At 46.3% G+C, this 27,781-nt stretch overlaps 1 protein-coding gene across 2 annotated transcripts in view; it reads left to right on the top strand.

Moving 5' to 3' along the window:
* Positions 1–26,403, top strand: part of GABRA3 (gamma-aminobutyric acid type A receptor subunit alpha3) — a 53,026-nt gene extending 26,623 nt beyond the window's left edge. Inside the window, exons 4-10 of one of the 2 annotated variants that reach the window (XM_075573087.1) lie at positions 6,263–6,330; positions 14,273–14,493; positions 21,675–21,757; positions 22,052–22,195; positions 22,364–22,516; positions 22,623–22,834; positions 24,319–26,403. In XM_075573087.1, the coding sequence (XP_075429202.1) occupies positions 6,263–6,330; positions 14,273–14,493; positions 21,675–21,757; positions 22,052–22,195; positions 22,364–22,516; positions 22,623–22,834; positions 24,319–24,618 (1,181 nt within the window). In that variant the 3' untranslated portion in view covers positions 24,619–26,403. The remainder of the gene's footprint in view (positions 1–6,262; positions 6,331–14,272; positions 14,494–21,674; positions 21,758–22,051; positions 22,196–22,363; positions 22,517–22,622; positions 22,835–24,318) is intronic. The other variant, XM_075573086.1, reaches the window with a different exon arrangement.
* The last annotated feature ends 1,378 nt before the right edge of the window (positions 26,404–27,781 follow it).

Raw genomic sequence — 27,781 nt, forward strand, 5'->3', positions numbered from 1 at the left:
ACGTTATTATATCGCTCCATGTTATTATATCTCTCAGCATGTTATTATACCTCTCTACACGTTATTATATTTCTCTGCACATTATTATATTGCTCCATGTTATTATATCTCTCAGCATGTTATTATACCTCTCTGCATGTTATTATATCGCTCTGCATGTTATATCTCTCAGCATGTTATTATACCTCTCTGCATGTTATTATATCGCTCTGCATGTTATATATCTCTGCATGTTATTATATCTCAGCGTGTTATTATACCTCTCTGCATGTTATTATATCGCTCCATGCTATTATATCTCTCTGCGTGTTATTATATCTCTCTGCGCGGTATTATATATTGCTCCATGCTATTATACCTCTCTGCACGTTATTATACCTCTCTGCACGTTATTATATCGCTCCATGTTATTATACCTCTCTGCATGTTATTATATCTCTCTGCACGTTATTATATCGCTCCATGCTATTATACCTCTCTGCGCGGTATTATATCGCTCCATGTTATTATACCTCTACACGTTATTATATCGCTCCATGTTATTATACCTCTCTGCATGTTATTATACCTCTCTGCCTTGTTATTATATCGCTCCATGTTATTATACCTCTCTGCACGTTATTATATATTGCTCCGTGCTATTATACCTATCTGCACGTTATTATATCGCTCCATGCTATTATACCTCTCTGCACGTTATTATATCTCTCTGCATGTTATTATATCGCTCCATGCTATTATATCTCTTTGCACATTATTATATTGCTCCATGTTATTATTCCTCTCTGCACGTTATTATATATTGCTCCGTGCTATTATACTTCTCTGCACGTTATTATATCGCTCCATGCTATTATACCTCTCTGCACGTTATTATATCTCTCTGCACGTTATTATATCGCTCCATGCTATTATACCTCTCTGCACGTTATTATATCTCTCTGCATGTTATTATTCCTCTCTGCATGTTATTATATCGCTCTGCATGCTATTATATCTCTCTGCATGTTATTATATCGCTCCATGCTATTATATCTCTCTGCACGTTATTATATTGCTCCATGCTATTATACCTCTCTGCATGTTATTATACCTCTCTGCACGTTATTATATCGCTCCATGTTATTATACCTCTCTACACGTTATTATATTTCTCTACACATTTTTATATCGCTCCATGTTATTATACCTCTCTGCATGTTATTATACCTCTGCACATTATTATATCGCTCCATGCTATTATACCTCTGCACGTTATTATATCGCTCCATGCTATTATACCTCTGCACGTTATTATATCGCTCCATGTTATTATATCGCTCCATGCTATTATACCTCTGCACATTATTATATCGCTCCATGCTATTATACCTCTGCACGTTATTATATTGCTCCATGCTATTATACCTCTGCACGTTATTATATCGCTCCATGTTATTATACCTCTCTGCACGTTATTATATCGCTCCATGCTATTATACCTCTCTGCACGTTATTATATTTCTCTGCACATTATTATATTGCTCCATGTTATTATATCTCTCAGCATGTTATTATACCTCTCTGCATGTTATTATATCGCTCCATGCTATTATATCTCTCTGCATGTTATATCTCGCTGCATGTTATTATATCTCAGCGTGTTATTATACCTCTCTGCATGTTATTATATCGCTCCATGCTATTATATCTCTCTCCGTACTATTATACCTCTCTGCACGTTATTATACCTCTCTGCACGTTAGTATATCGCTCCATGTTATTATACCTCCCTGCATGCTATTATACCTCTCTGCGCGGTATTATATTGCTCCATGCTATTATACCTCTACACGTTATTATATCGCTCCATGTTATTATACCTCTCTGCACGTTATTATATCGCTCCATGCTATTATACCTCTCTGCACGTTATTATACCTCTCTGCACGTTATTATATCGCACCATGTTATTATACCTCTCTGCATGTTATTATACCTCTCTGCACGTTATTATATCGCTCCATGTTATTATACCTCTCTGCATGTTATTATACATCTCTGCACGTTATTATATCGCTCCATGTTATTATACCTCTCTGCACGTTATTATATATTGCTCCGTGCTATTATACCTCTCTGCACGTTATTATAGCTCTCTGCATGTTATTATATCTCTCTGCATGTTATTATATCGCTTCATGCTATTATATCTCTTTGCACGTTATTATATCGCTCCATGTTATTATTCCTCTCTGCACGTTATTATATATTGCTCCGTGCTATTATACTTCTCTGCACGTTATTATATCGCTCCATGCTATTATACCTCTCTGCACGTTATTATATCTCTCTGCACGTTATTATATCGCTCCATGCTATTATACCTCTCTGCACGTTATTATATCGCTCCATGCTATTATACTTCTCTGCACGTTATTATATCGCTCCATGCTATTATACTTCTCTGCACGTTATTATATCGCTCCATGCTATTATACTTCTCTGCACGTTATTATATCGCTCCATGCTATTATACCTCTCTGCACGTTATTATATCTCTCTGCACGTTATTATATCTCTCTGCACGTTATTATATCGCTCCATGCTATTATACCTCTCTGCACGTTATTATATCTCTCTGCATGTTATTATTCCTCTCTGCATGTTATTATATCGCTCTGCATGCTATTATATCTCTCTGCATGTTATTATATCGCTCCATGCTATTATATCTCTCTACACGTTATTATATCTCTCTGCATGTTATTATTCCTCTCTGCACGTTATTATATCGCTCCATGCTATTATATCTCTCTGCACGTTATTATATCGCTCCATGCTATTATATCTCTCTGTGTGTTATTATACCTCTCTGCATGCTATTATACCTCTCTGCACGTTATTATATCGCTCCATGCTATTATATCTCTCTGTGTGTTATTATATCGCTCCATGCTATTATACCTCTCTGCACGTTATTATATCGCTCCATGCTATTATATCTCTCTGCGTGTTATTATATCGCTCCATGCTATTATATCTCTCTGCACGTTATTATATCGCTCCATACTATTATATCTCTCTGCGTGTTATTATATCGCTCCATGCTATTATATCTCTCTGCACGTTATTATATCGCTCCATGCTATTATATCTCTCTGCGTGTTATTATATCGCTCCATGCTATTATATCTCTCTGTGTGTTATTATACCTCTCTGCATGCTATTATACCTCTCTGCACGTTATTATATCGCTCCATGCTATTATATCTCTCTGTGTGTTATTATATCGCTCCATGCTATTATACCTCTCTGCACGTTATTATATCGCTCCATGCTATTATATCTCTCTGTGTGTTATTATTCCTTTCTGCATGTTATTATATCGCTCCATGCTATTATATCTCTCTGCACGTTATTATATCGCTCCATGCTATTATATCTCTCTGTGTGTTATTATATCGCTCCATGCTATTATATCGCTCTGTGTGTTATTATTCCTCTCAGCATGTTATTATATCGCTCCATGCTATTATATCTCTCTGCACGTTATTATATCGCTCCATGCTATTATATCTCTCTGTGTGTTATTATATCGCTCCGTGCTATTATACCTCTCTGCACGTTATTATATCGCTCCATGCTATTATATCTCTCTGCGTGTTATTATATCGCTCCATGTTATTATATCTCTCTGCGTGTTATTATATCGCTCCATGCTATTATACCTCTGCATGCTATTATATCTCTCTGCACGTTATTATATTGCTCCATGCTATTATACCTCTCTGCACGTTATTATATCGCTCCATGTTATTATATCTCTCTGCACGTTATTATATCGCTCCATGCTATTATACCTCTCTGCACGTTATTATATCGCTCCATGCTATTATATCTCTCTGTGTGTTATTATATCGCTCCATGCTATTATATCTCTCTGCACGTTATTATATCGCTCCATGCTATTATATCTCTCTGTGTGTTATTATATCGCTCCATGCTATTATACCTCTGCATGCTATTATATCTCTCTGCACGTTATTATATTGCTCCATGCTATTATACCTCTCTGCACATTATTATATCGCTCCATGCTATTATATCTCTCTGCGTGTTATTATATCGCTCCATGCTATTATATCTCTCTGCACGTTATTATTTCGCTCCATGCTATTATACCTCTCTGCACGTTATTATATCGCTCCATGCTATTATACCTCTCTGCACGTTATTATATCGCTCCATGCTATTATATCTCTCTGCGTGTTATTATATCGCTCCATGCTATTATATCTCTCTGTGTGTTATTATACCTCTCTGCATGCTATTATACCTCTCTGCACGTTATTATATCGCTCCATGCTATTATATCTCTCTGTGTGTTATTATATCGCTCCATGCTATTATATCTCTATGCACGTTATTATATCGCTCCATGCTATTATATCTCTCTGTGTGTTATTATATCGCTCCGTGCTATTATACCTCTCTGCACGTTATTATATCGCTCCATGCTATTATATCTCTCTGCGTGTTATTATATCGCTCCATGCTATTATATCTCTCTGCACGTTATTATATCGCTCCATGCTATTATACCTCTCTGCACGTTATTATATCGCTCCATGTTATTATATCTCTCTGCACGTTATTATATCGCTCCATGCTATTATATCTCTCTGCATGTTATTATATCGCTCCATGCTATTATATCTCTCTGTGTGTTATTATATCGCTCCATGCTATTATATCTCTCTGCGTGTTATTATATCGCTCCATGCTATTATATCTCTCTGTGTGTTATTATATCGCTCCATGCTATTATATCTCTCTGCACGTTATTATATCGCTCCATGCTATTATATCTCTCTGCACGTTATTATATCGCTCCATGTTATTATATCTCTCTGCACGTTATTATATCGCTCCATGCTATTATACCTCTCTGCACGTTATTATATCGCTCCATGCTATTATATCTCTCTGCGTGTTATTATATCGCTCCATGCTATTATATCTCTCTGTGTGTTATTATATCGCTCCATGCTATTATATCTCTCTGCACGTTATTATATCGCACCATGCTATTATATCTCTCTGCACGTTATTATATCGCTCCATGCTATTATACCTCCCTGCACGTTATTATATCGCTCCATGCTATTATACCTCTCTGCACGTTATTATATCGCTCCATGTTATTATATCGCTCCATGTTATTATACCTCTCTGCACGTTATTATATCGCTCCATGCTATTATATCTCTCTGCACGTTATTATATCGCTCCATGCTATTATATCTCTCTGTGTGTTATTATATCGCTCCATGTTATTATATCTCTCTGCGTGTTATTATATCGCTCCATGCTATTATATATCTCTGCGTGTTATTATATCGCTCCATGCTATTATATCTCTCTGCACGTTATTATATCGCTCCATGCTATTATACCTCTCTGCACGTTATTATATCGCTCCATGCTATTATATCTCTCTGCGTGTTATTATATCGCTCCATGTTATTATATCTCTCTGCACGTTATTATATCGCTCCATGCTATTATATCTCTCTGTGTGTTATTATATCGCTCCATTATTATATCTCTCTGCGTGTTATTATATCTCTCTGCGTGTTATTATATCGCTCCATGCTATTATATATCTCTGCGTGTTATTATATCGCTCCATGATATTATATCTCTCTGCACGTTATTATATCGCTCCATGTTATTATACCTCTCTGCACGTTATTATATCGCTCCATGCTATTATACCTCTCTGCACGTTATTATATCGCTCCATGCTATTATACCTCTCTGCACGTTATTATATCGCTCCATGCTATTATATCTCTCTGTGTGTTATTATATCGCTCCATGCTATTATACCTCTCTGCACGTTATTATATCGCTCCATGCTATTATATCTCTCTGCACGTTATTATATCGCTCCATGCTATTATATCTCTCTGCACGTTATTATATCGCTCCATGCTATTATACCTCTCTGCACGTTATTATATCGCTCCATGTTATTATACTTCTCTGCCTTTTATATGTAAGTATGTATGTCTTTATTTATTTATATCGTGCCCACTGTGTGCTCAGAACTTTACAAAGTCAATACAGGACAGGGAATTATAATACAATAAGCAACACAATGTCAGACAATAGGAAAGGAAATCCCTGCCCCGGAGAGCTTACAATCTAAGTAATGTCTCTGCGTATTATGATATTGCTTTGCATGTTATTACCTCTCTCTCTCTCTCTTTCTCAGATTCGGTGACAGAAGTGAAGACAGATATTTATGTCACCAGCTTTGGTCCTGTGTCTGACACAGATATGGTGAGTGACCCCTGTCTGTCACTTGTCACCTCTCACTAACACATCTGTTACCTCTTACCCCTCAGTCTGCCCCTTTACCCTCTGTATTCTCCGCTGCCGGCCCACCCAAACTTAACCTGTTAGTGTCCACAGACAGGCCCACTCACAGATATTTACATGTTGCATGTTATGTATAGATTCTTACAATAAATAAATATATGTGTGTGTGTGTGTGTGTGTGTGTGTGTGTGTGTGTGTGTGTGTGTGTGTGTGTGTGTGTGTGTGTGTGTGTGTGTATATATATGTATATATAAATATTTATAAATATGAATGAAAATAGAAGAAAAAGGAGTGCAAACTTCATAGCGTAAATCAGTATAAAAATGTAATAAAAATAAAACTGTCCAATGGACTTTCACTCAGCAGAAGAGCAGGAAAAATCACATTTGAAAGTATCAAACTCTGCTGCACAGGACACCCAGCTCACGGAATGATTGAAGGTCAGCGAGGTCAGTCTAAAGCAGTCCAGGGTGTCACCTCACTTGTAGTGGCTCACTGTCCGCAATGGTAACAGATAACACAGCAAGTGACCCGGTGGGTTCCCCCGAAGGGAACAAACCGCGAAATAGTTCAAAGTAGTGTCCACATCACACAGTATTCACTTCCGTATCAGAGAGCGCAGGGAGTCGGCGGACGTTAACCCTACGCGTTTTGTCACTTACGTGACTTCATCAGGGTTATTATTGGTTGAACCATGGCGTGTTTAGATAACCCCTTGTTTCTAAGCAACAGTATACACAGACCGTGTAATCAGTGGGTGCTATGATCCAGCAATCATATGGTGACAAAATAGTAACATAATTACTGTAAGAGTAAAAGAATAACAAAGAGTAGTAGAAAGTTTCAAATAGTGCGCCTAAGACTATTGAGTGGCATTACAATAGATCAAGATTACAAATGGTTTAGTAAAATTGGTTAAAAAAAAAAAAAAGTGGGGAAAAGTAAGGAATAATGACAGAATCATAGAAATTGAAGAGAGGACAGGAAGTGTGTATATGAAAGTATACAGTACAAATACAGATTAAATAATCAATAATCCTTAAAAAGATATGATTAAAAATAATAATAAATAATGACTGAAAAATAAACAAAGAATGGATAATGATGAATGGTGCCCAATAAAATAAATGCAAACAATAAAAAATGGAAGATTATGGCAACAATATAATAAAATGATTTAGTGTGAATAAACCTTAAGGTATAAATAGGGGAAATGATGATACTATTAGTAAAGTATGAAATACACACTTTAAGAAGAACAACGAGTTCAGAGCACAGAACAACGACCTGCATTTGTATGGTTAAACTAGGGTTCTAGTATCTATACACTCATTCAAAACAAAGGGTGTAAGAGTGCCCATAGTGTATCCAGATATAGCGTGTGTGTGTGTGTGTGTGCGTGTGCGAGTGCGTGTGCGTGCGCGTGCGCGTGCGCGTGCGTGTGCGTGTGTGTGTGTGTATATATATATATATAATGGTCGTTGCAGAGGAACAAGTCATTAACTCCACTCTTTGAGTAGTGATGAAAAGGCGATTAAATGTTCTTTTTTTTTACACTATTTCAAACTCATACATAATGAGTTTTATGTTTTGGTAACTCTGAACTATGACTAAATAGGCACTTAATGAGTTTTTTCAATAGAAATATCAAGAAATTCCAAGCCAGGAAGTACATTAAGTGACAATATAACCAGTGACAAATATAGATTGTGTGTGTGTGTGTGTGTGTGTGTGTGTGTGTGTGTGTGTGTGTGTGTGTGTGTGTGTGTGTGTGTGTGTGTGTGTGTGTGTGTGTGTGTGTGTGTGTGTGTGCCGTGATACAAATAGATACAGTGTACTGTATAAGCGGTGATATATATAGATATTGAACAGGGTATATATATTTATCAGCTCCCTGTGTAAAGTATAAGCAGGCCAGTGATATATATAGACACCGTATGTATGTGTGTGTATATAAATATATATATATATCCTCCCCTCCCCCATTTGCAGGTCCACGCTCACTCTCAGGTTGCCATGGTGACCACCACTCCAGCCATAAGAGCGGCTATTGTGCTGATGTGTTTCCATGGTAACCAGCAGGCCTGGCCTGGGACTGAGGCCTGAGGGATCCCTGGGGGGGAGGGGAGTTAGGAGGAGAGGGGTAGGACAGCACAGAACTGCTCCATTACACAATCTAATGAGGTGTTCCTAATATTATGGGGCTTTATCAATATTAGAACACAAATAGCTGGGCTCATAATGGGACATGACCTAAAACAGGACCAGACGTTATGTTCCCTGAGGTTAACACGGATCGTCAAAGTTAATTATATGCATATCATTAGCATAGCGTTACTGTTACCTTATTGTAGCATAATGTTGGGTTATCTTCCAATAACGTGATGGTAAGTATGTCTTAGTGTTATCAACAAAAAACAAACCCTTTGGCCAAATCGTTATAAGCCTGCTAGCCACATCAAGGCATGACCATAAGCAGGACCTAACACTAACTGATTAAAATTCTTGTTTACCTCTATAATTAGAGGAACAATGATCGCATTGGATCTGTCACAACCAGCTGCATGCAAGACCTGCTCACTTGGAAAGTGGGGAGGGGCAAACTTAAACCCTGGGAGGGAGGGGCCACTGACCTCCAAAACAGCTGAGACCAGCTGGACAAAGTTAATAAACACACATATCCCCATCAAGCTCTAAGGAACCCCAAAAATGACCACATAATATATATGTCATAATATTTGTCTTAGTGTTACCCCCATCCAGACCCTTGAATAGGTGTTTAAGCCAAGTTCAGAAGGGGAGGAGAGAGACATAATGCCGGAAATAACGTTATGTTAATTAATCATACCTAACGGTGGTGTCACTCCCATCCAAACCCTACAAAAGCCCTACTACAGTGTCTGGGGGTAAGTAAAACCTTAACATAACGTTATATCTTGAAGCAATAGCAGTTATATGGATACATTGGAGGAGTTATAGGGAGTGGTTATGGGGTTTACCAGGGGGAGTCATGGAGAGGTTATATAGAGGAATAGGAGGAGTTATAAGGAGGGGTTATATGGGGCAATAGGAGGAGTTATAGGGAGCTGTTATTTGGACCAATAGGAAGTTATAGGGAGCAGGTATATGGGGCAATAAGAGGAGTAGGGAGAGGTTATATGGAGCAATAGGAGGAGTCATATGGAGCAGTTACATGGGGTAATAGGAGGAGTTATAGGGAGCGGTTATATAGAGCAGTAGGAGGAGTTATAGGGAGCAGTAGGAGCAGTTATAGGGAGGGGCTATTTGCGGCAATAGGAAGAGTTATAGGGAAGGGTTATATGGAGCAATATGAGTTATGGGAGAGGTTATATAGGGCAATAAGAGGAGTTATAGGGAGCGGTTATATGGGGTAATAGGAGGGGTAATAGGAGGAGTTATAAGGATCGGTTATATGGGGTAATAGGAGGAGTTATAAGCAGCGGTTATAGGGGGTAATAGGAGAAGTTGTAGGGAGCGGTTATAGGGGGTAATAGGAGAAGTTGTAGGGAGCGGTTATATAAGGTAATAGGAGGAGTTATAAGGAGCGGTTATAGGGGGTAATAGGAGAAGTTGTAGGGAGTGGTTATAGGGGGTAATAGGAGAAGTTGTAGGGAGCGGTTATATGGGGTAATAGGAGAAGTTGTAGGGAGCGGCTATATGGGGTAATAGAAGTTGTAGGGAGCGGTTATATGGGGTAATAGGAGAAGTTGTAGGGAGCGGTTATATGGGGTAATAGGAGAAGTTGTAGGGAGCGGTTATATGGGGTAATAGGAGAAGTTGTAGGGAGCGGTTATATGGGGTAATAGGAGAAGTTGTAGGGAGCGGTTATATGGGGTAATAGGAGTAGTTGTAGGGAGCGGTTATATGGGGTAATAGGAGGCGTTGTAGGGAGCGGTTATATGGGGTAATAGGAGACGTTGTAGGGAGCGGTTATATGGGGTAATAGGAGACGTTGTAGGGAGCGGTTATATGGGGTAATAGGAGACGTTGTAGGGAGCGGTTATATGGGGTAATAGGAGACGTTGTAGGGAGCGGTTAAAGGGGGTAATAGGAGACGTTGTAGGGAGCGGTTATATGGGGTAATAGGAGGAGTTGTAGGGAGCGGTTATATGGGGTAATAGGAGACGTTGTAGGGAGCGGTTATATGGGGTAATAGGAGACGTTGTAGGGAGCGGTTATATGGGGTAATAGGAGACGTTGTAGGGAGCGGTTATATGGGTTAATAGGAGACGTTGTAGGGAGCGGTTATAGGGGGTAATAGGAGACGTTGTAGGGAGCGGTTCTAGGACACCAGGAGAGGGACACATGTTCTCCTCACACAGCTGGTATATGTATTAGGATTCCTCTCCCGCCTTGCTCGTTAGCCTGTCACCCAGCTTCTAATGATCTGAATTGGAAGTAGTAAATTAGAATTAACGCCGGGTCCCCTCTCCGCCGTGTCTCGTGTCACGCTGCGTCCTGCAGTTTGTGACCTTATTACATGGCTGGTGATGGCGGCACGCGGGATTGGGGAAGATAAATTCTGAGTCACAAGCAGCTAGTATTGTCACTGTACCTGAGAGAAGTAACAATGACACTGCTGTCACTGTGTCACCCTGCAATGAGAGGGACAGACTCCATGTTCCACATGTCCCTTCTGTCTGGCTCACCCTGTGGTGAAAGGACAGTCTCTCTGTCCCTTCCGACTCTCACTCCGTGTCCCCGTACCACCCTGCAGTGGCGGGGGCCGTCCCTCTCTTTGTCACCCTGTGGTGAGAGTGACTGTCACAATCTGTATAACCCTGCAGTGGGAGGGTGTGGTGTGTTTCTGTGTCCCCGTGACACCCAGCGATGGGAGGGATGCTTTCTCCATCCATCTGTGTTCCCTGCGGTGGGAGGGAAGCTGTGTTACATAGTCACATAGTAGATGACGTTGAAAAAAGACATACTGTACGTCTATCAAGTTCAACCTACAGTATGCTAAATTTAGACAACAGATACTTTATCCTATATCCGTACTTACAGTGTGTTGATCCAGAGGAAGGCAAACAAAAAACCCCAGTGTCATATCATCCAATGATATCTCATAAGGGGAAACATTTGCTTTATTTTGTACACCAATCTCTTGTGTGAAACCGTATCACAAGCCTTTGAAAAATCTAAGTAGACCACATCAACTGCATTACCCTGGTCTAAATTCCTTACTTCTATGTCCCCTGCAGTGGAAGGGGATGTTGTCTGTCTTTGTCCCAGTGTCACCCTATGGTGGGAGGGATGGTTTCTCTCTGTCCCTGTGTCACCCTGTGGTGGGAGGGATGGTGTCTCTCTGTGTCCCAGTGTCACCCTGTGGTGGGAGGGATGAGGTCTCTCTCTGTCCCTGTGTTACCCTATGGTGGGAGGGATGGTGTCTCTCTCTGTCCCTGTGTCACCCTGCGGTGGGAGGGATGGTGTCTCTCTCTGTCCCTGTGTCACCCTGCGGTAGGAGGGATGGTGTCTCTCTTTGTCCCTGTGTCACCCTGTGGTGGGAGGGATGGTGTCTCTCTGTGTCCCTGTGTCACCCTGTGGTGGGAGGGATGAGGTCTCTCTCTGTCCCTGTGTCACCCTGTGGTGGGAGGGATGGTGTTTCTCTATGTCGCTGTGTCACCCTGCGGTGGGAGGGATGGTGTCTCTCTCTGTCCCTGTGTCACCCTGTGGTGGGAGGGATGGTGTCTCTCTCTGTCCCTGTGTCACCCTGTGGTAGGAGGGATGGTGTCTCTCTCTGTCCCTTTGTCACCCTGTGGTGGGAGGGATGGTGTTTCTCTATGTCGCTGTGTGACCCTGCGGTGGGAGCGATCATGTGTGTCTGTGTCCGTGTCACCCTGTGGTGAGAGGGGTGGTGTCTCTGTCTTGCCGTGGTATCCTGCAGTGGGAGAGGACGGTGTCTCTCTCCATCCCCGTGTCACCCTGCACTGGTAGAGGATGGTCTGTGTCTGTCCCTGTGTCAAACAGTGGTGGGAGCGATGGTGTCTCTCTATATACCCGTGTAACCCTGCGGTGGGAGGGATGGTGTCTGTCTCCTTATCACCCTACTGTGGAGTGGTGGTGTCTCTTTCTCTGTACCTGTGTCACCCTGCAGTGGGAGGGATGGTTTCTCTCTGTGTCCCAGTGTCACCCTGCGGTGGGAGGGATGGTTTCTCTCTGTGTCCCTATGTCACCCTGCAGTGGGAGGGATGGTGTCTCTCTGTGTCCCTATGTCACCCTGCGGTTGGAGGGATGGTGTCTCTCTGTGTCCCAGTGTCACCCTGCGGTGGGAGGGATGGTGTCTCTCTGTGTTCCCGTGTCACCCTGTGGTGGCAGGGGATGGTGTCTCTCTGTGTCCCTGCGTCACCCTGCGGTGGGAGGGATAGTGTCTCTCTGTGTTCCCGTGTCACCCTGTGTGGGAGGGTATGGGGTCTCTCTGTCTTGTGTTACCCTGCAGTGGGAGGGTTATTGTCTCTGTGTCTCCGTATCACCTGGCAGTGGGAGGCTTGGTCTCTCTCTGTCCCTGTGTCAACCTGCGGTGGGAGGGGATGGCATCTCTGTCCCAGTGTCACCCTGCGGTGGAAAAGATGGAGTCTCTCTGTGTGTCCCCGTGTCACCATGCGGTGGGAGCAATAGTGTCTCTGTGTCCCCGTATCACTCTGCAGTGGGAGAGGATGGTGTCTCTCTGTGTCCCTGTGTCACCCTGCGGTGGGAGGGGATGGTGTCTCTGTGCCCCCGTATCACCCTGCAGTGCGAGGGGTCTCTCTGTGTGTCCCCGTGTCACCATGCGGTGGGAGCGATGGTGTCTCTGTGTCCCCATGTCACTCTGCAGTGAGAGAGGATGGTGTCTCTCTGTGTCCCTGTGTCACCCTGCGGTGGGAGGGGATGGTGTCTCTCTGTGTCCCTGTGTCACCCTGTGGTAGGAGGGATGGTGTCTCTCTCTGTCCCTGTGTCACCCTATGGTGGGAGGGATGGTGTTTCTCTATGTCCCTGTGTCACCCTGTGGTGGGAGGGATGGTGTTTCTCTATGTCGCTGTGTGACCCTGTGGTGGGAGCGATCATGTGTGTCTGTGTCCGTGCCACCCGTGGGAGGGGTGGGGTCTCTCTGTGCCCCCGTGTCCCCTGAAGTGGGAGGGGCTGGTGTCTCTGTGCCCCCGTATCACCCTGCAGTGGGAGGGGATGGTGTCTCTCTGTGTCCCTGTGTAACCCTGCAGTGGGAGGGGTCTCTCTGTGTGTCCCCCTGCGATGGGAAGGATGGTGTCTCTCTCTGTCCTCATGTCACCCTTCGGTAAGAGGGAATGGTGTCAATTCGTGTCCCCATGTCACCCTGCGGTGGGAGGTATGGTGTCTCTCTTTGTCCTTGTTTCACCCTGTGTCTATCTGTATCCCTGTGACCCTGGGGTGGGAGAGATGGTGGCTCTCTCTGTCCTCTTGTCACCCTGTGGTGGGAGGGATGGTGTCTTTCTTTGTCCTTGTTTCACCCTGTGTCTATCTGTATCCCCGTGTCACCCTGCGGTGGGAGGGATTGTGTGTCTGTGTCACTCTGCGGTGGGAGGGATTCTGTGTCTGTGTCCCCCTTCGGTGGGAGGGGATGGTGTCTCTCTCTGTCACCCTTCGGTGGGAGGGGATGGTGTCTCTCTCTGTCACCCTGCGGTGGGAGGGGATGGTGTCTCTCTCTGTCACCCTGCGGTGGGAAGGGATGGTGTCTCTCTCTGTCACCGTGCGGTGGGAGCGATGGTGTCTCTCTCTGTGTCACCCTGCAGTGAAAAAGATAGTGTCTCTCTGTGTGTCCCCGTGTCACACTGCGGTGAAAGGGAATGGTCTCTCTATGTCCGCGTGTCACCCTGCGGTGGGAGGGATGGCATGTCTTTGGGTCCCTGTGTCACCCTACTGTCCCCTCCAGGAGTACACCATCGACGTATTCTTCAGGCAGAGCTGGTTGGATGAGCGGTTGAAGTTTGACGGTCCGATGAAGACGCTGCCCCTGAATAACCTGCTAGCCAGTAAGATCTGGACCCCGGACACATTCTTCCACAACGGCAAGAAATCCGTGGCCCACAACATGACCACACCCAACAAACTGCTGAGACTCGTGGACAACGGGACCCTGCTGTACACCATGAGGTGAGGGGCAGGGCCTGCATCTCATTGTCATATCATTACTGTACACGAGGTGAGGGGCCTGCATCTCATTGTCATATCATTACTGTACACGAGGTGAGGGGCAGGACCTGCATCTCATTGTCATATCATTACTGTACACAAGGTGAGGGGCAGGGCCTGCATCTCATTGTCATATCATTACTGTACACGAGGTGAGGGGCAGGGCCTGCATCTCATTGTCATATTATTACTGTACACGAGGTGAGGGGCAGGGCCTGCATCTAATTGTCATATCATTACTGTACACGAGGTGAGGTGAGGGGCCTGCATCTCATTGTCATATCATTACTGTACACGAGGTGAGGGGCAGGCTCTGCATCTCATTGTCATATCATTACTGTACACGAGGTGAGGGGCAGGGCCTGCATCTCATTGTCATATCATTACTGTACACAAGGTGAGGGGCAGGGCCTGCATCTCATTATCATGTCATTATTGTACACGAGGTGAGGGGCCTGCATCTCATTGTCAAATCATTACTGTACACGAGGTGAGGGGCAGGACCTGCATCTCATTGTCATTTCATTACTGTACACGAGGTGAGGTGAGTGGCCTGCATCTCATTGTCATATCATTACTGTACATGAGGTGAGGGGCAGGGCCTGCATCTCATTGTCATTTCATTACTGTACACGAGGTGAGGGGCCTGCATCTCATTGTCATATCATTACTTTACACAATGAGGTGAGGGGCAGGGCCTGCATCTCATTGTCATTTCATTACTGTACACGAGGTGAGGTGAGGGTCCTGCATCTCATTGTCATATCATTACTGTACATGAGGTGAGGGGCAGGCCCGGCATCTCATTGTCATATCATTACTGTACACGAGGTGAGGTGAGGGGCCTGCATCTCATTGTCATATCATTACTGTACATGAGGTGAGGGGCAGGCCCGGCATCTCATTGTCATATCATTACTGTACACGAGGTGAGAGGCAGGCCCTGCATCTCATTGTCATATCATTACTGTACACGAGGTGAGGGGCAGGCCCTGCATCTCATTGTCATATCATTACTGTACACGAGGTGAGGGGCAGGACCTGCATCTCATTGTCATATCATTACTGTACACGAGGTGAGGGGCAGGACCTGCATCTCATTGTCATATCATTACTGTACACGAGGTGAGAGGCAGGGCCTGCATCTCATTGTCATATCATTACTGTACACGAGGTGAGGGACAGAGCCTGCATCTCATTGTCATTTCATTACTGTACACGAGGTGAGGTGAGTGGCCTGCATCTCATTGTCATATCATTACTGTACATGAGGTGAGGGGCAGGGCCTGCATCTCATTGTCATTTCATTACTGTACACGAGGTGAGGTGAGGGGCCTGCATCTCATTGTCATATCATTACTTTACACGAGGTGAGGGGCAGGGCCTGCATCTCATTGTAATTTCATTACTATACACGAGGTGAGGGGCCTGCATCTCATTGTCATATCATTACTGTACATGAGGTGAGGGGCAGGCCCGGCATCTCATTGTCATATCATTACTGTACACGAGGTGAGGTGAGGGGCCTGCATCTCATTGTCATATCAGTACTGTACATGAGGTGAGGGGCAGGCCCGGCATCTCATTGTCATATCATTACTGTACACGAGGTGAGGGGCAGGGCCTGCATCTCATTGTCATATCATTACTGTACACGAGGTGAGGGACAGAGCCTGCATCTCATTGTCATTTCATTACTGTACACGAGGTGAGGTGAGTGGCCTGCATCTCATTCTCATATCATTACTGTACATGAGGTGAGGGGCAGGGCCTGCATCTCATTGTCATTTCATTACTGTACACGATGTGAGGTGAGGGGCCTGCATCTCATTGTCATATCATTACTTTACACGAGGTGAGGGGCAGGGCCTGCATCTCATTGTAATTTCATTACTGTACACGAGGTGAGGGGCCTGCATCTCATTGTCATATCATTACTGTACATGAGGTGAGGGGCAGGCCCGGCATCTCATTGTCATATCATTACTGTACACGAGGTGAGGGGCAGGGCCTGCATCTCATTGTCATTTCATTACTGTACACGAGGTGAGGTGAGGGGCCTGCATCTCATTGTCATATCAGTACTGTACATGAGGTGAGGGGCAGGCCCGGCATATCATTGTCATATCATTACTGTACACGAGGTGAGGGGCAGGCCCTGCATCTTATTGTCATATCATTACTGTACACGAGGTGAGGGGCAGGCCCTGCATCTCATTGTCGTATCATTACTGTACACGAGGTGAGGGGCAGGACATGCATCTCATTGTCATATCATTACTGTACACGAGGTGAGGGGCAGGGCCTGCATCTCATTGTCATATCATTACTGTACACGAGGTGAGGGGCAGGGCCTGCATCTCATTGTCATATCATTACTGTACACGAGGTGAGGGGCAGGCCCTGCATCTAATTGTCAAATCATTACTGTAGACGAGGTGAGGGGCAGGCCCTGCATCTCATTGTCATATCATTACTGTACACAAGGTGAGGTGAGGGGCCTGCATCTCATTGTCATATCATTACTGTACACGAAGTGAGGGGCAGGGCCTGCATCTCATTGTCATATCATTACTGTACACGAGGTGAGGGGCAGGGCCTGCATCTCATTGTCATATCATTACTGTACACGAGGTGAGGGGCAGGACCTGCATCTCATTGTCATATCATTACTGTACACAAGGTGAGGGGCAGGGCCTGCATCTCATTGTCATATCATTACTGTACACGAGGTGAGGGGCAGGCCCTGCATCTCATTGTCATATCATTACTGTACACGAGGTGAGGGGCAGGGCCTGCATCTCATTGTCATATTATTACTGTACACGAGGTGAGGGGCAGGGCCTGCATCTAATTGTCATATCATTACTGTACACGAGGTGAGGTGAGGGGCCTGCATCTCATTGTCATATCATTACTGTACACGAGGTGAGGGGCAGGCTCTGCATCTCATTGTCATATCATTACTGTACACGAGGTGAGGGGCAGGGCCTGCATCTCATTGTCATATCATTACTGTACACAAGGTGAGGGGCAGGGCCTGCATCTCATTATCATGTCATTATTGTACACGAGGTGAGGGGCCTGCATCTCATTGTCAAATCATTACTGTACACGAGGTGAGGGGCAGGACCTGCATCTCATTGTCATTTCATTACTGTACACGAGGTGAGGTGAGTGGCCTGCATCTCATTGTCATATCATTACTGTACATGAGGTGAGGGGCAGGGCCTGCATCTCATTGTCTTTTCATTACTGTACACGAGGTGAGGGGCCTGCATCTCATTGTCATATCATTACTTTACACAATGAGGTGAGGGACAGGGCCTGCATCTCATTGTCATTTCATTACTGTACACGAGGTGAGGTGAGGGTCCTGCATCTCATTGTCATATCATTACTGTACATGAGGTGAGGGGCAGGCCCGGCATCTCATTGTCATATCATTACTGTACACGAGGTGAGGTGAGGGGCCTGCATCTCATTGTCATATCATTACTGTACATGAGGTGAGGGGCAGGCCCGGCATCTCATTGTCATATCATTACTGTACACGAGGTGAGGGGCAGGCCCTGCATCTCATTGTCATATCATTACTGTACACGAGGTGAGGGGCAGGCCCTGCATCTCATTGTCATATCATTACTGTACACGAGGTGAGGGGCAGGACCTGCATCTCATTGTCATATCATTACTGTACACGAGGTGAGGGGCAGGACCTGCATCTCATTGTCATATCATTACTGTACACGAGGTGAGAGGCAGGGCCTGCATCTCATTGTCATATCATTACTGTACACGATGTGAGGGACAGAGCCTGCATCTCATTGTCATTTCATTACTGTACACGAGGTGAGGTGAGTGGCCTGCATCTCATTGTCATATCATTACTGTACATGAGGTGAGGGGCAGGGCCTGCATCTCATTGTCATTTCATTACTGTACACGAGGTGAGGTGAGGGGCCTGCATCTCATTGTCATATCATTACTTTACACGAGGTGAGGGGCAGGGCCTGCATCTCATTGTAATTTCATTACTATACACGAGGTGAGGGGCCTGCATCTCATTGTCATATCATTACTGTACATGAGGTGAGGGGCAGGCCCGGCATCTCATTGTCATATCATTACTGTACACGAGGTGAGGTGAGGGGCCTGCATCTCATTGTCATATCATTACTGTACACGAGGTGAGGTGAGGGGCCTGCATCTCATTGTCATATCAGTACTGTACATGAGGTGAGGGGCAGGCCCGGCATCTCATTGTCATATCATTACTGTACACGAGGTGAGGGGCAGGGCCTGCATCTCATTGTCATATCATTACTGTACACGAGGTGAGGGACAGAGCCTGCATCTCATTGTCATTTCATTACTGTACACGAGGTGAGGTGAGTGGCCTGCATCTCATTCTCATATCATTACTGTACATGAGGTGAGGGGCAGGGCCTGCATCTCATTGTCATTTCATTACTGTACACGATGTGAGGTGAGGGGCCTGCATCTCATTGTCATATCATTACTTTACACGAGGTGAGGGGCAGGGCCTGCATCTCATTGTAATTTCATTACTGTACACGAGGTGAGGGGCCTGCATCTCATTGTCATATCATTACTGTACATGAGGTGAGGGGCAGGCCCGGCATCTCATTGTCATATCATTACTGTACACGAGGTGAGGGGCAGGGCCTGCATCTCATTGTCATTTCATTACTGTACACGAGGTGAGGTGAGGGGCCTGCATCTCATTGTCATATCAGTACTGTACATGAGGTGAGGGGCAGGCCCGGCATATCATTGTCATATCATTACTGTACACGAGGTGAGGGGCAGGCCCTGCATCTTATTGTCATATCATTACTGTACACGAGGTGAGGGGCAGGCCCTGCATCTCATTGTCGTATCATTACTGTACACGAGGTGAGGGGCAGGACATGCATCTCATTGTCATATCATTACTGTACACGAGGTGAGGGGCAGGGCCTGCATCTCATTGTCATATCATTACTGTACACGAGGTGAGGGGCAGGGCCTGCATCTCATTGTCATATCATTACTGTACACGAAGTGAGGGGCAGGCCCTGCATCTAATTGTCAAATCATTACTGTAGACGAGGTGAGGGGCAGGCCCTGCATCTCATTGTCATATCATTACTGTACACAAGGTGAGGTGAGGGGCCTGCATCTCATTGTCATATCATTACTGTACACGAAGTGAGGGGCAGGGCCTGCATCTCATTGTCATTTCATTACTGTACACGAGATGAGGTGAGTGGCCTGCATCTCATTGTCATATCATTACTGTACATGAGGTGAGGGGCAGGGCCTGCATCTCATTGTCATTTCATTACTGTACACGAGGTGAGGGGCCTGCATCTCATTATCATATCATTACTGTACACGAGGTGAGGGGCAGGACCTGCATCTCATTGTCATATCATTACTGTACACGAGGTGAGGGGCAGGGCCTGCATCTCATTGTCATTTCATTACTGTACATGAGGTGAGGTGAGGGGCCTGCATCTCATTGTCATATCATTACTGTACATGAGGTGAGGGGCAGGCCCGGCATCTCATTGTCATCATTACTGTACACGAGGTGAGGGGCAGGACCTGCATCTCATTGTCATATCATTACTGTACACGAGGTGAGGGGCAGGGCCTGCATCTCATTGTCATATCATTACTGTACACGAGGTGAGGGGCCTGCATCTCATTGTCATATCATTACTGTACACAATGAGGTGAGGGGCAGGGCCTGCATCTCATTGTCATATCATTACTGTACACAATGAGGTGAGGGGCAGGGCCTGCATTTTATTGTCATATCAGGGAGATAGAAAAAAGAGGGAGGGGGAGAGAGAGTGGGGAAGAGAAAAAGAGAGGGATAGCTTGACGGTGATAGTGTGAAGCGCGCAGGGTGATAGTGATAGTGTGACACTGTGATACTGTGACATAACAGCTGATAATGTGAGACACAGGGCGATAGTGTGACACGCAGGGTGATAGTGTGACACGCAGGGTGATAGTGTGACACGCAGGGCGATAGCGTGACACGTAGGTCGATGGCGTGACATGCAGGGCGATAGCGTGACACGCAGGGCGATAGCGTGACACGCAGGCGATAGCGTGACACGCAGGGTGATAGCGTGACACGCAGGGCGATGGCGTGACACGCAGGGCGATGGCGTGACGCAGGGCGATAGCGTGACACGCAGGGCGATAGCGTGAAACGCAGGGCGATAGCGTGACACGCAGGGCGATAGCGTGACACGCAGGGCGATAGCATGACACGCAGGGCGATAGCGTGACACGCAGGGCGATAGCGTGACACGCAGGGCGATTGCGTGACACGCAGGGTGATTGCGTGACACAGGGTGATAGTGTGAAACGCAGCATGATAGTGTGAGACACGGTGATAGTGTGACACAGGGTGATAGTGTGACGCAGCATGATAGTGTGACACACAGGCGATAGTGTGAGACACAGGGTGATAGTGTGACACGCAGCATGATAGTGTGACACACAGGGTGATAGTGTGACAAACAGGGTGATAGTGTGACACACAGGGTGATAGTGTGAGACACAGGGTGATAGTGTGACACACAGGGTGATAGTGTGACACACAGGGTGATAGTGTGAGACACAGGGGGATAGTGTGAGACAGAGGGTGACAGTGAGACACAGGGTGACAGTGTGAGACACAGGGTGATAGCGTGACACAGGGTGACAGTGTGAGACACAGGGTGACAGTGTGAGACACAGGGTGATAGCAGGACACCGGGTGATAGTGTGGGACACAGGGTGACAGTGTGAGACACAGGGTGATAGCAGGACACCGGGTGATAGTGTGGGACACAGGGTGACAGTGTGAGACACAGGGTGATAGCAGGACACCGGGTGATAGTGTGGGACACAGGGTGATAGCAGGACACCGGGTGATAGCGTGACACAGGGTGACAGTGTGAGACACAGGGTGATAGCAGGACACCGGGTGATAGTGTGGGACACAGGGTGACAGTGTGAGACACAGGGTGATAGCAGGACACCGGGTGATAGTGTGGGACACAGGGTGACAGTGTGAGACACAGGGTGATAGCAGGACACCGGGTGATAGTGTGGGACACCTGCTTCTCCTGCAGACTCACGATTCACGCAGAGTGTCCGATGCACCTAGAGGATTTCCCCATGGATGTTCACGCCTGTCCCCTGAAGTTCGGGAGCTGTGAGTATTTTTACACAATACTCACTTTATAATCTGTAGGGTCTCTCTCCGAAAAATCTATTTACCTTAACAAACGGAGACCCCATCCTACAGTATATCCCAATAAACTAATAGAACTGTTATAGGGTCGGTGTCTCAGTGTATAGGACGGATCCCCTATGATATCTTCCATTTACAGAATAGGACTGTTATAGTGTTTGTGTCTCAGTTTATAAGACAGACCCTTTGTTTCTTCGTGATGCTTGATTGACCCCTCCAGGTTTCGAAGGGCTAATCCCTGTGTTCCTTCTGCAGATGCTTACACTAAGACTGAAGTTATTTACACCTGGACTAACGGCTCCGATAAGTCGGTGGCTGTGGCCCCTGACGGTTCCCGGCTCAATCAGTACGACTTGCTGGGCCTGGTGGTCGGGACAGAGACAATCCGCTCCAGCACAGGTACTAGTCATTGTGTCATCCTGTGGGTGGAGGGACCGACTCCATGCCCCATAATTCTCCTCTATCCATGTCACCCTGCGGGGGGAGGGACAGACCATGTCCCATAGCTCCCCTCTATCTGTGTCACCCTCTTGTCCCTATGATAATTCTGCTGGTTTCCCTCGTTAGGTGAGTACATCGTCATGACGACTCACTTCCACCTGAAGCGTAAGATTGGATATTTTGTCATTCAGACGTACCTCCCATGTATAATGACCGTCATTCTGTCACAAGTCTCCTTCTGGCTCAACCGGGAGTCCGTCCCAGCAAGGACTGTGTTTGGTGAGTCAGACAAGTTCCACCACTACTTTCCACCAGTAGCATTACTTTCTATATACATTCAGCCCAGTAGTAACACAGCTTTTCTCTCTCCGTCTACCCCTCTCAGGTGTCACCACTGTCCTCACGATGACCACGTTGAGTATCAGTGCCAGGAACTCGCTGCCCAAGGTGGCATATGCCACAGCGATGGACTGGTTCATGGCTGTGTGTTACGCCTTTGTCTTCTCAGCGCTCATCGAGTTCGCTACCGTCAACTACTTCACCAAGAGAAGCTGGGCTTGGGATGGCAAGCGGGGGCCTGAGGGTCAAGACTCCAAGGTGAGGGGGGCAGGAAGGGACAGAACCCCAAGGTGTGGCAGGAGAGGGTGAGGGGATCAGAGGCACTGGACCTTAAGGTACGGGGATGAGAGGGGACAGTACCCCAAGGTGGGGGGGGGGGGGTTGGAGGGGCAGGACCCAAGGTTAGGTAGTAGCAGTGGAGGGTAGGAGGAGCAGCATTGCAAAAAGAGGTAGGGGGGGGGGAGGGGGTGCCAGCAGACCCCAACTTGAGGGGACAGGAGGGGCATGACACCAATGTGAAAGGAGCTGGACCTCAAGGTGAGTGGCAGGAAGAGCATGACCCCAATGTGAGGGGAAAGGAGGCACAGGAGCACAAGGTGAGGGTCAAGAGGGGGTAGGGCCCCAAGGTGAGTGTAGCAGGAAGGGGTAACATAGTAGATGAGGTTATAAAAGACATATGTCCATCAAGTTCAACCTATGCTAGATTTAGACGACACATACTTTATCCAATATCCATACTTACAGTATATTGATCCAGAGGAAGGCAAACTAAGAACCTCAGTGAAATATCCAATGATATCTCATAAGGGGAAAAATAAATTCCTTCCTGACTCCAAATAATGGAAATCAGATTACTCCCTGGATCAGCACCCTTCTCATGTTTACTTATTTGGTACATCCCTGTATACCTTTCCTTCCTAAAAATATGTCTAAATTTTTTTTTTTAAGATATCTCTTGTATCTGCCATCACAGTCTCCATGGGTAATGAATTCCACATTGTAACTGCCCTTACTGCAAAGAACCCTTTCCTTTGTTGCTGGTGAAATCTCCTTTCCTCCAACCTTAAGGGATGGCCCGAGTCCTTTGTACTGCCCGTGGGATGAATAGTTCTTTTGAAAGCTCCTTGTATTGTTCCAGAATATATTTGTATATAGTTATCATATCCCCTCTTTTCTAATTTAAACAAATCTAATTTAGCTAGCCTCTCCTCATAAATCAGATTGTCCATCCCCTTTATTAATTTGGTGGCTTTTCTCTGCACTCTCTCTAGTTCCATAATGTATTTTCTAAAGAGTGGTGTCCAAAATTGTACTCCATATTCAAGGTGTGGTCTTACTAATGCTTTGTAAAGGAGCATAATTATGTTTACTTCCTTTCCATCCATTCCGTTTAATGCAAGATAAGATCTTGTTTGCCTTTGCAGCTACTGCATGACATTGGGCACTATTGCTAAGCCTGCTGTCTACCAGCACTCCTAAATCCTAGAGCGGGTGTGAGGGGCCTGACCCCAAGGGAAAGGGGTGGGCTAGTTTCCTTTAATTAATGAGAGAATTCTAATTTGAGATCTGTGTGACGGGACCAAATGTACCATTTACCAATAAAGAACGAGGAATGCGGTTTCCTCTAAACCTCTGTATCTCGGTCTCCTGGAGGGGGGTGGGGTGGGGGGGGGGTTGAGCTGCTTTTTACAGCTGGGATTTTAAAATGGCCGTATGTTTTTTTTTTTTTCCCCTGAGTCCAGAAGGAGCCAGTGATTCTGGCCAAGAAAACCAACAACACGTACAACATCGTGGGCACGACGTACACACTCAACATCAAGGAACCGGCTCTCTCCACGATCTCCAAGAGCGCCGCGCTGCCCCCCGTGTCCCCTCGCCCCGACCTCAAACCCCCGGAGGGCAAGAAGACCTACAACAGCGTCAGCCGCATCGACAAGATGTCCCGCGTCGTCTTCCCCGTCCTCTTCGCCATCTTTAACCTGGTTTACTGGGCAACCTACGTCAACCGCGAGTCGGCCATCAAGGGGATGATCCCCAAGTGATTGTGAATGATGCTGTGCCCACATTACATATGGCTGGAGTGGAATGTTTAATTTTCACACTCCCCCCCCCTCTTCCTCCTCCCCCCCTCACTCCCCCCCCCCCCCACTGCTCACTGTGAAAACCACCCCCGAAGGGAGACATGTTTTATATCGAGATATTTATTTTATGTGGGGATTTTGGGGAGCATGGCTCAGTAAGTGTCTGCTCCCGGTGTGGTGGTGTAGGCGATGCGTCGTTCTTGATGTTTACGTATTCACATAAAATGGCATACACAGGCTGGAATGCAAAGGGCGTGCACACACAGCGTATATATGCACACACAGCATATGCATACATACACATAGCATATACACATACAGTAGTATATACATACACACATAGCATATACATGCCTGTTGAAAAACTGCTCTGTAATGCTCCGCATGTTGTTATATCATCTGTAGTACTCTGTGTGGCGATATATTGCTCCGCAGAGCTCTGCGTGGGGATATAGTGCTCTGCGTGGGGATATAGTGCTCCGCAGAGCTCTGCGTGGGGATATAGTGCTCCACCGTGCTCTGCGTGGGGATATAGTGCTCCACCGTGCTCTGTGTGGGGACATAGTGCTCCGCAGAGCTCTGCGTGGGGATATAGTGCTCCACAGAGCTCTGCGTGGGGATATAGTGCTCCGCAGAGCTCTGAGTGGGGATATAGTGCTCCGCAGAGCTCTGCGTGTGTATATAGCGCTCCGCAGGTCTCCTGGCAGTGAAGAGGGTAATACGATGCAGTTGGATGTTATTACGGTGTTGATGCTCTGTAGAGCCGAGTGGACATGCGGCTCACACAGTGTGTATGTCCCTGCCCTCTCAGTATAATGGTTAAGGGACAGGTACAGGATATGTTCCTTTTATAGCTGAATTGACAGCCCTTGTGCCAATGAGGAGATGGGGACAGAGGCATAAGACAGTGACAGACGGGACAGTGAGAGAGGAGAGTGACAGAGCTCTCTTCTCCCTTTGCTAACACTGCACCCTGTGCTCCCCTCTCCCGTTTATTAGAGTGTAAGCTCTGTGGGGCAAGGCCATCTCCGTGCCTGAGGGATGTAATTGGGTATTCTGCGGGGTGCGGATTTAGAGACCCTTCACTGTATGAGCGATTCCCGCTCCTATTTATGCAAAGCCACCGTCACCCCAAAAAGCCGATGCCAGCCCGCGCCTTTAATCTGCCGTGTGGCCAAGTATGTAGCCCCGAGTGGCTGTGTGGGGACCCCTCGGTGTCACCCTGTGTCCGAGCACAGGGACCGTGCATGACAATCCAATGTCACCGCTGTAAATATCCAGCAAACTCACTTATCTAAGTGTCACTTTGATGAGAAATGACAAAACTGTGACCCCCCACCCTCTGTCTATATATCCTCTCTCCCCCCATTTCTCTTTCTCCCCCTCTCTCTCCCCACCCTTTCTCTTTCTCCCCCTCTCTCCCCACCCTTTCTCCCCCTCTCTCCCCACCCTTTCTCCCCCTCTCTCCCCACCCTTTCTCTTTCTCCCCCTCTCTCCCCACCCTTTCTCTTTCTCCCCCTCTCTCCCCACCCTTTCTCCCCCTCTCTCCCCACCCTTTCTCTTTCTCCCCCTCTCTCCCCACCCTTTCTCCCCCTCTCTCCCCACCCTTTCTCTTTCTCCCCCTCTCTCCCCACCCTTTCTCTTTCTACCCCGCTCTCCCCACCCTTTCTCCCCCTCTCTCCCCACCCTTTCTCCCCCTCTCTCCCCACCCTTTCTCCCCCTCTCTCCCCACCCTTTCTTCCCCTCTCTCCCCACCCCTTCTCTCTCTCCCCCTCTCTCCCCACCCTTTCTCTTTCTCCCTCTCTCCCCACCCTTTCTCTTTTTCTCCCTCTCCCCACCCTTAACCCTCCTTTTTCTCCCCCCTCTCTCCACACCCTTACCACTCTCTCTCCCCTCCCCCTCTCTCTCCCCACCCCTCTCTTTCCCCCACTTCTATCTCTCTTCTCCCCTCCAACCTCCCTCTCTCCATTTCATGCACTGGTTCTATGGGATTTCTTGTGTTTTTTTAAGTGTATTTTGGAATATTTGACGGGATCTTTAAACCCTGTTTGTCTTTCTCGGCCATAAGAAAAGAAAAGGTGTAAAAAAAACAATAAAAAAAACCCTGTTTTGATTATTATCGGAGTGTAAATAACCGGATTTGGAAATAAATGACGATAACGGGACGTATTCCTATAAATTGTGAGAATGTTATTTCTTTATTATAGGGACAGAGAGGATGGGGGAGGGACGGAGTGAGAGAGGAGGAGAAAGGGGAGAGGGAGAGGAAAGAGACAGAGAGAGGGAGGGGGGATAGGAAGAGCAAGAAAGGGGGATACTAGAGTGCAATGGAGAGAGCAAGATACGGTTAGGGAGAGAGAAATGGGGGGGGCGGGGGCGGAGAGAATAGGAGGAGATATGGAGGAATAGGAGTTATAGGGAGCAGTTATATGGAACAATAGGAGTTATAGGGAGCAGTTATATGGAGCTATAGGAGTTATAGGGAGCAGTTATATGGAGCGATAGGAGTTATAGGGAGCAGTTATACAGTATGGAGCGATAGGAGTTATAGGGAGCAGTTATATGGAGCAATAGGAGTTATAGGGAGCGGTTATATGGAACAATAGGAGTTATAGGGAGCGGTTATATGGAGCAATAGGAGTTATAGGGAGCAGTTATATGGAGCTAAACAGACCAGTTACAGGACAAGGTCAGACAGTTGAGCACTTTGTGGGATTTGAGCAGTCATTTGGATTAAATGCACTCAGGGGATTAACCCTAGCAGTGATTTGGTAAAATGATTTGAGCCTGTGAAAAATATAAATCAAGATAAGAGCTTTGTATTATGGGATGGGGGTGGTGATACTCAGCACTATCCCTTAGCAGCGCTCAATGAATTATAGGCCTGAGAGGCAGGAAAGCTGTGTTAACCCATGCAGCACTTGAAACAAGTTATTTTGGCATCTTGGGAATGTATATTTAACCCATTCCATGTTGGGGGGGGGGGGGGTGTTACGGGCGACACTATTAAACACCCCTATTAATGTGTGCTGTGGGATCAGTGTTACACTTAGTTTTAATTACTATTGAGTAGATAATCTCGCTGGGGACGTAGAGGGAGCTGCTGAATATTTATATATAGGGT

The sequence above is a fragment of the Ascaphus truei genome, chromosome 16, assembly GCF_040206685.1.
Source record: "Ascaphus truei isolate aAscTru1 chromosome 16, aAscTru1.hap1, whole genome shotgun sequence".
Classification (NCBI taxonomy): Eukaryota; Metazoa; Chordata; class Amphibia; order Anura; family Ascaphidae; genus Ascaphus; species Ascaphus truei.